The sequence below is a fragment of the Microtus ochrogaster genome, chromosome 2 (assembly GCF_000317375.1).
Source record: "Microtus ochrogaster isolate Prairie Vole_2 chromosome 2, MicOch1.0, whole genome shotgun sequence".
NCBI lineage: Eukaryota > Metazoa > Chordata > Mammalia > Rodentia > Cricetidae > Microtus > Microtus ochrogaster.
The window spans coordinates 27,260,148-27,272,946 of record NC_022010.1 but is presented as its reverse complement, the minus strand read 5'-3'; the positions used below and the strand labels follow the sequence as shown (position 1 = coordinate 27,272,946).

The window sequence follows — 12,799 nt, the reverse complement described above, 5'->3', positions numbered from 1 at the left end:
GGGGGGGGAGTCGGGGGCGGGGAGAGCGCTGAGGTGAACTGGATGGAGACAGACTTGAATGCAGTCCTAGTATTCATCCTGTGGGGATAGGGAGGCACTGCCAGAGGGTTCTCAGTAGTCAAATGGGCGTGGGAGGAGGCTGAGGGTCATGAAGTCATGAAGGTGCTTGCTGTGCAAAGATGAAGCCCTGAGCTCCATCTTCAGAGCCCGTGTGGAAACACTGGGCATGGTGGGCATGTATGTGTAATCCCAGTGCTGGGGAGGCAGAGGCAGGTAGGTCCTAAAGCCCCTTGGCTGGCCAGCCTAGCCAGCTTGTGAGCTCCAAGTTCAGTAAGAGACTGTCAGAGGATAAGGTGGAGAGCGATTGAGGGCACCCAACGTTGCCGTCTCCCTCCATACACACACACACCCGCACACATGCCACCGAGTACATCCCGCGCAGAATAGACCTGCACTTTAGAAGCACCGTGGGAATGTCCTGAGTTGTGAGACAGACAGAAGTTTGAGAGCAAATGAGCTGTTTACGTGGGGTAGGTGGTTCAGCTCCCAGCGTGCACCATCTACCTGCTCTCCAGGCTTCTCGGTAGCGGATGGGATCCTTCACTGGGGTATTTTAGTGTTTGTTCTTTTATTTATGTGCCTGAGGACCCATGGGAAAAGACCTGGTTGGACACCAGAAAAAAGTTCCAGAAAGGCTTCAGGCAGCACATTCAGAGAGGCTATGCTTGAAGCTGACTGGTGGTGCACGCTTAGGAGGCAGAGGCAGGAGGATCTCTGTGAGTTTGAAGCCAGCCTAGTCTATATAGCAAGTTCCTGCCAGCCAGGGCTATGTGGAGAGACTCCAGCTCAAAAACAGAGAGGGAGGAGGGGGTAAGGGTAGAGAGATAGTGATTGACAGGTTGATTGTGTTTAGCTGCACAGCAGAGGAAACCCCACCCACAGCTATTCCCATGCCCTGGGAGGAAGCCTCACAGCTCCATCTGCTATGATACAAGTAAAGGGACTGTGAGCTCTCAGTCCAGTGGACATCCAACACCAGGGCCTCCCTCTGAAACAGCTTACTGTGGTGTTCCACTGAGCTTTCTTTCTTTTCTGTGAAGAAAAGTCCAGAAGCTCACACGGAGTGGGATGAAATCCCAGGCCATATTATTTCTGCCTCCGTATCTCCTGGTGTGTTTCCTTCTCAAGGTCGGTGGGGCGGGTCTTCTGCACTCCAGTGTGTGGTGGAGGAAGCAGAAATGTGGCCCGCTTTCTGTGAAGCCGTCTCTTTTGATACCTTGTCTCCCTCTGGGCTCACAACTGGATGCGTCACCTTAAGCCAGCAAGGTCAGAGACATCAAACACAAATTAATCTGGGGCCAAGAAATGGCTCAGTGGGTAAAGGCACTTGCCCCCGGGCTTGATGACCTGACTCTTGGGACCCACGGGTGGATGGAGAGAACTGCTGCTTCAAGTTGTCCTCTGACCTCCACACACAAGCACCTCCTCCCCCCAATAAATAAATGTAATAGATATTTTAAAATACTATAACATTAATCAAAATATGAGAAATATGCTTCCAGCCAAGGTGTTGGGATCCAGGCTTAGATGACCGGCCATCTAATAAGAAAGGGATCTTGTGCTGTCGTGTCATTTAGGGGATTTTCCCTGTGTGGGGGTCAGATAATAGCTAGATGAGGTTGTGCGATTTTTCCCCTCACAGTAGGTGCTCATGCCCGTGCGTCAGCCTCCTGCTGGTCTCGTCTAGAGCGGCCTGACTGTTCAGACCGTATTCCTCACACTGTCACAGGATTGCCTGTGGCGTTTGTAGCTAGCTCATAATTCTGCATAGATTTACCTCTTCTCTTCAGTGTGGGGCTGTGAGGTCCCTGAAGTCGGGTGACCCCATGTCTTAGGACACTTTCCCTCACATCTAGAGCTGGGGCTTTGTTTCCCTGTCAGCACAGCTGTCTTCCGGCAGTTTATGTCAATCATGCTAAATGCTGCCCTTTTAGCTTCTACTTTCTGCGTGAAACAGTTGAACTTCTCTGAGCTCCTTTTCCCGCAGCTTGTCCTGAGGAGTGCAGAGATTCGTTTGATCCTTGCGGCCTGGTGGCTCAGCATTATTCTAGAGCCACTCATACTCTGGGTGGAATTTTATGTCTCCTACTCTTCAAATTCATTTGTGTTGAGCTTCTAATCCCCCAGTATGACTGTATTAAAGATGGGGCTTCTAAGGGTTGGATGACGTTGTGAGAATAGGGCACCGATTGGACAGACACTGAACGGCCTGCACGCAGGGAGAAAGCCTGTGTCGACACAGTGAGAAAGAAGGCATTATTTGCCAGCTGGGAAGACAGCCCTCCCCAGAGACCGGGCTCACGGGGACCTGACCATGGGCTTATGCCTCCAAAACATTTCTGTCGCTGAGCCACCCCATCTGAGGTGCCCTGTCGCGGTGATCCACGCTGCGTCACATCAGCTTGGTCCTCCGGTTGTGTCCTTAGAGACTGGGAGTCGGAATTGTTATCTGTCACTCTTATCTTCTAATAGCCCATTCTGTGCAGGTGGTTTTTTCAGTCTGGACCAGAGCACAGTTCTAGAGGACGGTTAGCATGGCTTCCGATGCCTGAGTTTGCAAACCGCCTCTGGGATTGCAGATGAGAGGCATTGCGGATAGCTTCTTGTGTTCTGTAAGAAAGAGAGAGCAGAGACTCAACTCTAATATATACAGTTAATGTCACCTGGCTAAAAGGATGGGGTTATAGTTCTCACTCAGTTTCTTTTCAACTTCCCTAATGCCTCGACCTTTTAATGCAGTTCCTCATGCTGTAGTGACCCCCTCCAGCCATAAAATTATTTTCTTTGCTATATCATAACTTTCATTTTGCTACTGTTATGAATCATAGTGTAAATATCTGATAGGCAGGTTCTGATATCTGTGATAGGGTTGCTCCACCGCCAAAGGGGTTGTGCTCCCATGGGCTGAGAACTGGCGCTCTAATCTAAACAGATCCGTTGTCTCTCTGAGTTTATCCATGACAAGGAATCCCTTAGTTCTTACTTTTGTTTGTTTTGCTAATGATTTATTTTTAAATATATTTGTGTGGGGGTGAGGGGTATGTGTATGTATACAGGTGCCAGTGGAGATAAGGCCCTTGGATCTGGAGTTACAAGTGGCTATGAGCTGCCCAGTGTGGGTGCTGGGAACCAAACATGGTCCTCTGTAAGAGAAGCAAGTGCTTTTAACTACTGAGCCATCTCCCCAGCCGGCACCCCTCCTTCCTTTTTTCTTTTTGGAGACTGCGTGGTGAGGATGACCTTGAACTCCTCTTCCTGCTTCTACCTCCTGAGTCACAGGGTTAAGTGTGCACCAGGTACCTGGCTGGAGAGCAGTTGTGGGGAGTGTCTTGGAAGGGAAAGTAAAGATGGGAGTTTAGGCCTTGGGCTGTAGGATGTAGGAAGCCTTGGAGCGGCATTTTAAAGACTGGGCCTCATAATTCATCAACAGACCAATTAAGCTTTTACATACATTTGGCCCTGTCTACTAGAAAGCTCTTAACTGATATAAACCACAAACCATTTAAATTCAATAAGTATCCTAACTCCAAGAAGATGTTTTTCATTTTCAGTATTTTTTTCTCAGCTGTAACTGGAAACTGTTCCTTCAATTGGTAATTGGTTCATAGAATTAATTAGACTTTTATTGTCGTTTTTCCAAGATTTATTTGAAAGGGCTTGGGTCGCGCGTGCGTGTGCGCACACACACACATAGGTGCCCTCAGAGACCAGAAGAGGGTGTTGGGTGCCCTAGAGCTGGAGTTATAGGTGGTTGTGAGCCACCCAACATGGGTGCCGGGACCTCAGCAGGGTCTGTCCTCTGCCTGAGCAGTGCCTGCTCTTAACCACTGAGCCTCATCTCCAGGCTGCTGTTTTGAGACAGACTCTCACTGTGTGGCCCTGGCTGCCCTTGACTTCTTGTTCTTCCTGCCTGGGACAGAAACACTTGGCTATTTCCAGGTTACCAGTCAACAGTAACTTTACACACGTGAATGCCAGGCAGAGGCTCTGGATGAAAAGCCTTCCCCACAAAAGGAGTCTCCTTGGCCCCTCCTCTGTCGCCTCTCTGTTCTCTTCATTCACGGCCATTATGCCACAATGACTTTTGAGAAGCAATTTACTTAAGAGAATACAAATTGGATTATTCCCATTATTGAATTGAAATTCTTAACGAGGCTTTCTGCTAATGAGATATTGTATGCGTGTTAGGATGCAAAGGCTAGCTTGAGTCATTTAGCAGCTCGGAATTAGAGGCCATTGATTAAGGCTTTACTCAAGCAAAGTTTAGCAATAAGAAGCCCTCCACACATTCTGCTAACAGAAGGGTGAAAACACACACCAGATAAAAGCAGCCACAGCAGGGCCAGTCAGAAGCAGCGTGAGACCAATGCTTAGCTCTCTGGTCCTCTGCAGTCACCCTGCTCCAGGGACACTCACTGTAGGCAGGCTTGGCCTCTGACCACCTCCCCCGTTCATATAAGTTCTCTGTTTTTTAAGGCTTTGCGTTTTTTCTTCTTTTATTTTTGAGATTATAGTGCAGTTAGCATTCTGTCCCCTCCACTTTTCCTCTAGCCCCCCCCATTGTCCTTCCTTGCACTCCCTCAACTTCTGACCTCTTCATGAATTGTTGTCACATGGCTGTCTGTATATGATGTACATGTATGTGTGTTCCTAAATACAACCTGCTCTGGCCTCTGCCTTTTGGTCCTTCTGCCTCAGTCTCCCAGGGTCTGGGCCACCGCGCCGTTCAGGAAGTATTCCTTATCAACAGTCGGGCTGGGCCCTCTGTGCCTGGGGTAGAGTGGGCTTCAGGGACACAAGCATTCTGAAAACGTGTGAGACCGTGACACCAGAGGAGAACCAGGCCGATTAGCAATTTAAAACATCGATTTGGGCAAGGGTCACATATAGCTCAGGCTAGCCTTGAACCTCAGATCATCCTGATCCATCTCCTGAATGCAGGGGTTTCTGGCGGGTACCACCATGTCCAGACTGTGCGGTGCTGGGGATGGAAGCCAAGGCTTCATACGTGTTTGGAGAGCAGTCTACCAACACAGACACATTCTTGGCTCTCCCTCTCGAAACTTTTTGACATTTCTTTTATCTTTAAAAAAACATTTATTTTTATTTTTGTATGCTGGGGGTGGGGTGGGGGGAGGTTGCCCATGGAGGTCAGAAGAGGGCACTGGATCTCCTGGATCTGGAGTTACTGGAAGATGTAAGCTGCCCATCATGGGTGCTGGCACAAACTCTAGTCTTCTGGGAGAACAATACTCTTGACCGCTGAGCCTGCGCCATCTTTCCAGTCGAAACTCATGCTGTTTGTCTCAGTTAGGGTTTCTGTTGCTTAGATCAACACCATGACCAAAAGCAACCTGGGGAGGAGAGGGTTTCTTTCAATGTATTGCTCGTAGTCAGTCTATCACTGAAGGAAGTCAGGGCAGGAACCTTGAGTCAGGACCTGATGCAGAGACGATGGAGGGGTGCTGCTTACTGGCTTGCTCCCCATGGCTTGCTCAGCCTGCATTCTTAGGCACCCAGGACCACCAGCCTAGGGGTGCCACCACCCATGGTGAACTGGGACATCTACATCATTCGTCGAGTAAGAGAATGCACCGCAGGCCAGTCTCATGGGTGCATTTTCTCAGTTGAGTTCCTCTCTTCCAAAATGGCTCCAGTTTGGGTCAGACTGTCATAAACGTAGGCAGTGCAGCTACCTACCACAGTCATCCATGTGGGACTGACAACTTTTCTTTGCAGTTTAAGGTCAGTGGAGAGTGGTGGACGTGGATCGATTACAGCCGCTTCCGAGAGCTCGTGCTGCGGTATGAAGAGAGTGGAGGCGCAAAGACGTTCAGCGCGAGCGATTACATGGCCAGAACTCCACGGTGGGCACTGTTCGGGGCCAGGGAAAGAGGCTTTGATCCCAAGGACACGAGATACCAGAGGAAGAACAAAGCAAAGGACATTTCTGGATGCTGAGCTTATCTGAATTAAGGATCTCCAAAGACAAAGCCGCCCGGCCCCAGAAGATTCTCAGTCCCCATCACCCTGTCAAGGGCAGAACTTGGCAGCTGTGTTCCAGAGTGACACCACCGGGCAGCTGGGCTGCAGACCCGCGTCAGGGTCGGACACTCGGCCCAGTGCTTCTCACGAGAGCGCAGGCCCTTCTCGGAGCTGATTTTTGAGACAGTGAAGGCGACAGTCACCCTTGGATTTTTTAATAGTTTTGAATTTTATTTTAGTAATTTTCCTAAGTGCTATTCCTGGGTGTTACACAGGGAATAAATATTTCTGCCTCTTTCTTCCAAGCTATTGGCTTTTCCCCCCACCTTCTTTCTTTTCTTTACATCTGTTCTGGTTAGGTAGCGCAGGCTGGCATCCACTCACGGCAGTGCTCCTGCCTCAGTCTGCTGAGGGCTGGAATTACCAGGCGGTGGCACCGGCTGCGCTCTCTTAGCTATTGGCTCTTTCCAGAGTGAGCACCAATATATTTAGCTTACAGTGACTGAGCCAAACCTTTCTGCCCTTTTCAAGGTAAGGGCTCCATTCCTTTTCTCAATCTTAAAGAGTCACACCTCCTAAAAATGATTGTTCCCAATTCTCAAAGGTGTGTGTGTTCCCAGCATCCATGTTGGCCGGCTCACAACCGCCTGTAAGTCCAGCTCCAGGGATCTGACGCCCTATCCTGGCCTCCACAAGCACAGCTCTCATTTGCATGGCCAACATGGATGCTGGGAACTGAACTCAGGTCCTCTGGAAGAGCAGCAGTGCTCTTAACTCCTGGGCCATCCCTCCAGTTACAAATGTTATTTATTCTTCCAAATATTTTAAGATATTAAATCAATCACTTTAAACTTTTCCATGTTCACAGCTTTTGGGGGAATTGTTTTAAACCTTAGACCAGCCTGTGTTTCATTCTGTCCCAGCCAGGTTACCATGGCAGGTGACATGGGCTAGATGGGAGTCCAAGTCCCTTCTGGAAGAAATGTTGCCACTCAGTGTGTTGTCATCAGTGCAGCAGACGTGTGGGACAGGGTCTCTCCTTGTCTTTCTGTTCAGAATCACTGTTGAGACTTCTTGTGCACATGCGCGTTTCTGTCTCCTCTCCATGTTTCTCTGTTTCTACCTCTGCCCTCATTGCTATACACAATCAATCTGTCCTTTAAGACCTAAGTTTTCTGTTCCTTTTCCCCCCGACATGTCTTGAGACAGGATCTCATGTATCCCAGGCTATCCCCAAAATGACATTGTAGCTGAGGATGGCCTTGAACTTCTGACTCTCCTGCCCCTGCCTCCTGAGTGCTGGCATTATAAGTGTGCATGGCTGTGCCCAGCTTCAAGTTTTTCTAGCCAGAACTATTGTAGTTAATTTTTTTCTTAAGTAATTGAAGTTACTTTAAAAATTTTTTTATCTAAAACACAATAATCTTTCCTACAGACCCAGGGCACAAGCATTCTTTTATGTCCACAGATTAAAGCTCCTTCTGCTCTTTGAGTTTTAGTCCCGTGAGACCCCTTCCTCAGAAGCTCCAGGGCCGGCCAGCCTGGGTTTCCATACGACAGATGAGAAAGCCTGTCTCTAGATGGAAGAGGAGGACTAAAGCCAAGGTTTTCCTTCAACCTTCACACACTGTGTCACGCTTGTATCCACACGCCTCGTAGCAAGTGCTCCCACCCATTGAGCTACCTGACCAACCCCAATCTTTGGTTGTTTTTCTGTTGATAGAAGGGCTTTCAAGCAGTTCAGGTTGTGCTGTATAGCCCAGGCTGGCCCTTAATCTATGGCAATCCTGCCTCGCCTCCTGAGGGCTGGGGATACTGGTATGAGCTACCACACTTTGCATTCAGTCAGGCTACTTAAAAATAAAAGCACAAGGTAGACTTATTAAGAAAACAGGAGAGACACGTCAGCAACCAAGAGTTCTTGATGCTCTTGGAGGGGACCAAATTCAGTTCCCACCACCCACTCAGGTGGCTTACAGCTGCCTGTAACCCCAGCTCCAGGGAATCTGACACATTCTTCCTGCTTCTGTATGCTTCTGCACTCAGACATGTACACACACACACACACACACACACACACTTTTTAAAAAGAAAATGAGGCCAGGTGTAGTGGTGCACGCTTTTAATGCCAGCACTCAGGAGGCAGAGGCAGGCGGATCTCTGAGTTTGAGGCCAGCGTGGTCTTCAACATGAGTTCAGGATAGCTAGGGCTACACAGAGAAACCCTGTCTTGAGAGAAAAAAAGAAAGAAAATGGGGGAGAAAAAAGACATTCTTTAGTTGAGAATACCGAGGGTCCAGTTACGGAACTCGGGTGAGTGGGGGGGCTTCTTTTCCTTCGTCCTCCCTCTCACCTCCCTTCTGTAGTTGAAGCAAAGCTGCAGTCTGTAGAGAAAAGGCTTGGGGTGGAGGTGCCTGAGTACAGCACCAAGTAGGACCTGAGTTTAATCCTCAGCTCCCTTGTCCTCCCTTCCCCTCCCGTTGAGGCAAGGCCTTTGTTCCATGATGCACAGGCTGGCCTTCTGCTCCCTATGTAGCCTAAACCAGTGGTTCTCAACTCGTGGGTTGAGACGTGTGCTGTGATACAGCCATCATCTCAGGGAAGAATCCTGCCCTAAAGGAGAGAGGGGCGGGGGGCGAGAGTCCACCCCAGTATATAGAGCTGAAAGGTGATGTAGAACAGACAGGAAAAGGGGCTGGGGAGATGGCTCAGTGTAAGAGAGCTTGCAAATAGAAGACCTGAGTTCAGTTCCCAACACTTACATAAAAAAGCTGGGTACAGCTGTGCACCCACCTTTGGGGTTGTGTACCCCAATACTATGGGAGGCCAGTACCAGAGGATAGTTGGAGCTTGATAACTGTCAGCCTAGCTGTATTAACTACTCTCCTATTGCTCTGATAAAACACTACCGTTCTGGAGGGCTAAGAGTCCACCATGGCGGGGAAGCATGGCAGCAAGCAGGCGTGGCGGCTGGAGCTGGAAGCTGAGAGCTCACACTGAACCACAAATACAAAGTAGAGACAATGAGCTGGAAATGGCCTGAGGCTTTTCATCATAGCGCTTGGGGAGGGGGGGCAAACTTCCTCCAGCAAGGCTGCACCACTGGTACCGCCTTAAACAGCACAAAAAAGCAAACCAACTTTCCCAAACAGCTGTACCAACTCAGGACTAAGTGTTTAAAGGCCCAAGACCATGAGGACATTTCTTACTTGAACACTTGCTGAAGGTTTAGTGAGGGACACTGACTCAAGGGAATAAGGTGGGGATGACCGAACGGGACACCCAGTCCTCTGACCTCTGCACACACAAGTGTGGGTACCCCCCCCCCCACACCCCGGGGGTGGGGGCAGCCAAGTCTAGAGGCCATAATGGTCCATGACTCAGGCCTGGGCTCTAGGGACAATTATGCAAAGGAACAACTTGAACTGATTTGCATTTTAATAAGCTCACCAGAGCTGCAGGTTTTCAAATGGCTTGGAGGGGCCAAAGGGGAAAGACACGAGTTGGTAAGCACTTTTCATAGAACAGTCTAGAAGGCCCCTGGGGTGTGCCTGTGTTTGTGTTTGGGGTGACATTTGCACAGCTGGGTTGGAGAGCTGCAGATGGACTTGAGAGAGGTCTATGAGGTAATGCTTAGTGCACACAGCTGCAGACTGGTCAGATGGGGTGGGGAGAGAGTTCAAAGGTCAGTGCTGGCTCACCATGCCCTGGCCTGAGACTAGGATGGATGATGGTAGGATTCTTGAGGGTAAAGGTCAAGTGAACACTGAAGTATAGAGAGAACCTATGGGGACACAGAAATGTATCAATCATCCACGTTGGGAGTTACCGTCAAAACCTAGGGAATGGGCCTAGGGAGATGGCCCAACATCAAGAGTCCAAACTGCTCTTGGAGAGGACCCACTTCTGGTAGTTCCCAATCCCCTGTGTAATGGACTAGCAGGGCTTGTCTCTTAAAGGGACAGGACAGATAATTATACCCTATAACTCTAGTTCAAGGACCTGAGGTCTTCTTGACTCCATGGGCAACTGCACTCAGATGCACAGATATACATAATAAAAATAAATACTAAAAAATATAAAAGAGTCAGGCTGAGCTCCCCCAAGCAGCAGTATAACACAAGAGCAGAAGTACCAGGCCCTGATGCAGTAGCAGCCCAGGAAATGGGGTTACCAGGGAAGGAGGGCAGAGGGACATACTCTGTAGCCACTGGAGCTCAGCAAGGACGGCATCTGTCCATGGGAAGTGAATTCTGTGAGGACACATGAGTGTGTGAGCGTGTGGAGACTAAGGAGACACTCTCAGCTGCTGTTTCATTGAGCCACACCTAGAACCTTACTCGGGGATTCTATGCAAGTGCTCTCCCACTGACTGAGCCACACCCCAGCCCTGTGATCTGATTTGTAGTGGAAAAGACATTTCCAGCAGGTCATCCCTACTCCCTGATCTTGTGGGCAGCTTTCCTGGGACCCCTTTCTCAACCTGATCCAGTGACTGAACCCTATTTCCCATTTCTCGGTCTCTTTCTCCTGGGGGAAGGGGGAGGACAGGTGACATTTTGTTTTTGTCACTGGCCTGTCTGGGTCTGTCTGTGGCTAATGCAGAGTGTGGCCATTAGACAGAGTCCTTGGTGGCTCCTGTAAAAGCCTATTATTTTAATTTCCAACCCTTTTAGGGAGCAGCAGTTACGGCTTCACACTCTGTCTGCCTCCTGATTATGACAATTCATGACTCAGAGTCACAAACTGACCATCCCTTTGGCCACCACATCCTGTCCCATCTGTTCAGCGTCCCCTCCAATAGACTCAGCCTGTTATTCCCAGGGGACAGGAAATGCTGACGTAATGGCTTCTATTAGCGATATTGCCCTGGAAGTTGGGGTGCCAAGGTTGTCTGCAGGAGCTGAAACATCTTTACCTATACCTTCCAGGGTGCTCATTTCACTGGGCTCTCTTAACCTGAGCTAATGTGTTTATTTAATTCAGCGGTGAAGATAAGAAAATACCCTCCCCGTTCCCACATCACTCAGACACATCTACACATAAAATAAAGGATGTGTTTACACTTTATCCCATTAATGGGCCACTTCCCCTGCCTAATAGAAATCCAGCAGCCAGTCTGTGATCTCCAGGATGAGGAAGAGCAGGGGGTATGGGTAGCCTTGTGCCCGACACCTGGGGACAGAGGCAAACCTCGGCACCCCTGGGGTTCCTCCACCACCCTGCTTCTGCAGGGAAAAAAGCTTGCAGATTCTCCATGAGCCCTATCGCTGTTTCTCACATGCTTAGATAACTTCCATAAAAACTGGAAATGTCCCTCTTAAAAAAAGGAAACTTATTCTTTTGGCTTTTTTGGGGGGGGGCTACTGTGGTGGGAACCTAGAACCTTGTGCACTGGACATAGCGTGTGGTGTTGCAGTTTACTGGCTTAAAAGATTTGCTTCCTGCATTAGTCAGTGCTCTGTTACTGTAACAAATAACCCAATACAGTTAGTTTATAAGGAAGAAAGGTTTATGTGAGTTCACAGTTTTGGAGGTCTTGGTCCGTGATCAATTGGTGTCAGTCCCATTGAATAGGATCTGTGAGGATGCAGGGCATCATGGTGGAAGGAAGGGCAGGATGCAGCAAAACCAGACCCTAGAGGTGTGAGCCAGGGAGCAAAGAGGAAAAAAAGAGGAAGACGGGGCACCATTATCCTCTTAAGAATATAATCTCCAACGACCTAAAGGTTTTTCTCTAAGCCTCACCTCTTCGAGTTTCTACCACCTTCCATAGTGCCATGTCAAGGATTAAGATTTGGGGGACATGGTATAATTTTTGAATTGATGTGGGTGAAACACAGAAACAAATGAAGGATGCTGGTTTCAGGGATATCAGTCCCTCAATGTCAGGGAAGGCATGGCAAAGCAACTCAGCCTGTGGTTGGAGCTGTTCACGGCTCGATGGACCAGGAAGGGGAGAGAGGGTCAGGAACCAGGGACTTGATATTACCTTCCAAGGTCCCCTCCCCTTCCCCCAGCTGGGCCCCACCACCTCCTGAAATAGCGCCACCTTCTGGGGAACAAGTGAGTAAGCTGTGAACCTGTGTGGATATTCATTTTCAAACCTAACAGAGGGCATTGAAGATCGGGCCTGTAACACCTCTCTCCCCATCCCCGATGGGAGATTATGAGTTGAGGATGGCATCTTCATTAGCTTCCTTTGGACCCCATCAAGGGTGGGTCTCATGCAGACGCTTTATGAGCTATGTACTGAAGGATGAATGAAGGAACCGGTTTTTTGGCAAGCTCACAAAATAACAGATTCCTGTCTTAATTAGCTTCCTTTCCCTTATCAGGGAACCACTTATCAGGGCTCTAATAATCTCATGAGCACTTGGTAATGGATTCATTTATAAAAAAACACCCCTTAAAAAAAATAAGTCAGAGGTAACTTGCTTTGTCGATTACTGATGGCCCTTATCAAAATGCCTCGGCATCTCTTTTGGTTCTGAAAGGCTCTAAGTGGTTTTTCGAGTTTGATCAAGACCAATTTATTCTATTAAGATATATTAATTCTACAGGGAGACCATTTCGGAGTGAGTCAGAACACTCCATCACGGTTTGCTTCCAGACAATTCAAAACATTTCTGCATTTTTATATTTTTCTTCTGATATATGGGTCAGTGGGTCACACCTCCCTCTGTTGGGTCAGTGGGTCACACCTCTCTCTGTTGGGTCAGTGGGTCACACCTCCCTCTGTGGGGTCAGTGGG

The 12,799-nt window shown here is 48.9% G+C and overlaps 1 protein-coding gene across 1 annotated transcript in view; it reads left to right on the top strand.

Moving 5' to 3' along the window:
• Positions 1-6,350, top strand: part of LOC101979151 (S-adenosyl-L-methionine-dependent tRNA 4-demethylwyosine synthase) — an 81,678-nt gene extending 75,328 nt beyond the window's left edge. Inside the window, exon 16 of the mRNA XM_005344675.2 lies at positions 5,800-6,350. Coding sequence (XP_005344732.1) covers positions 5,800-6,021 — 222 coding nt within the window. The 3' untranslated portion in view covers positions 6,022-6,350. The remainder of the gene's footprint in view (positions 1-5,799) is intronic.
• The last annotated feature ends 6,449 nt before the right edge of the window (positions 6,351-12,799 follow it).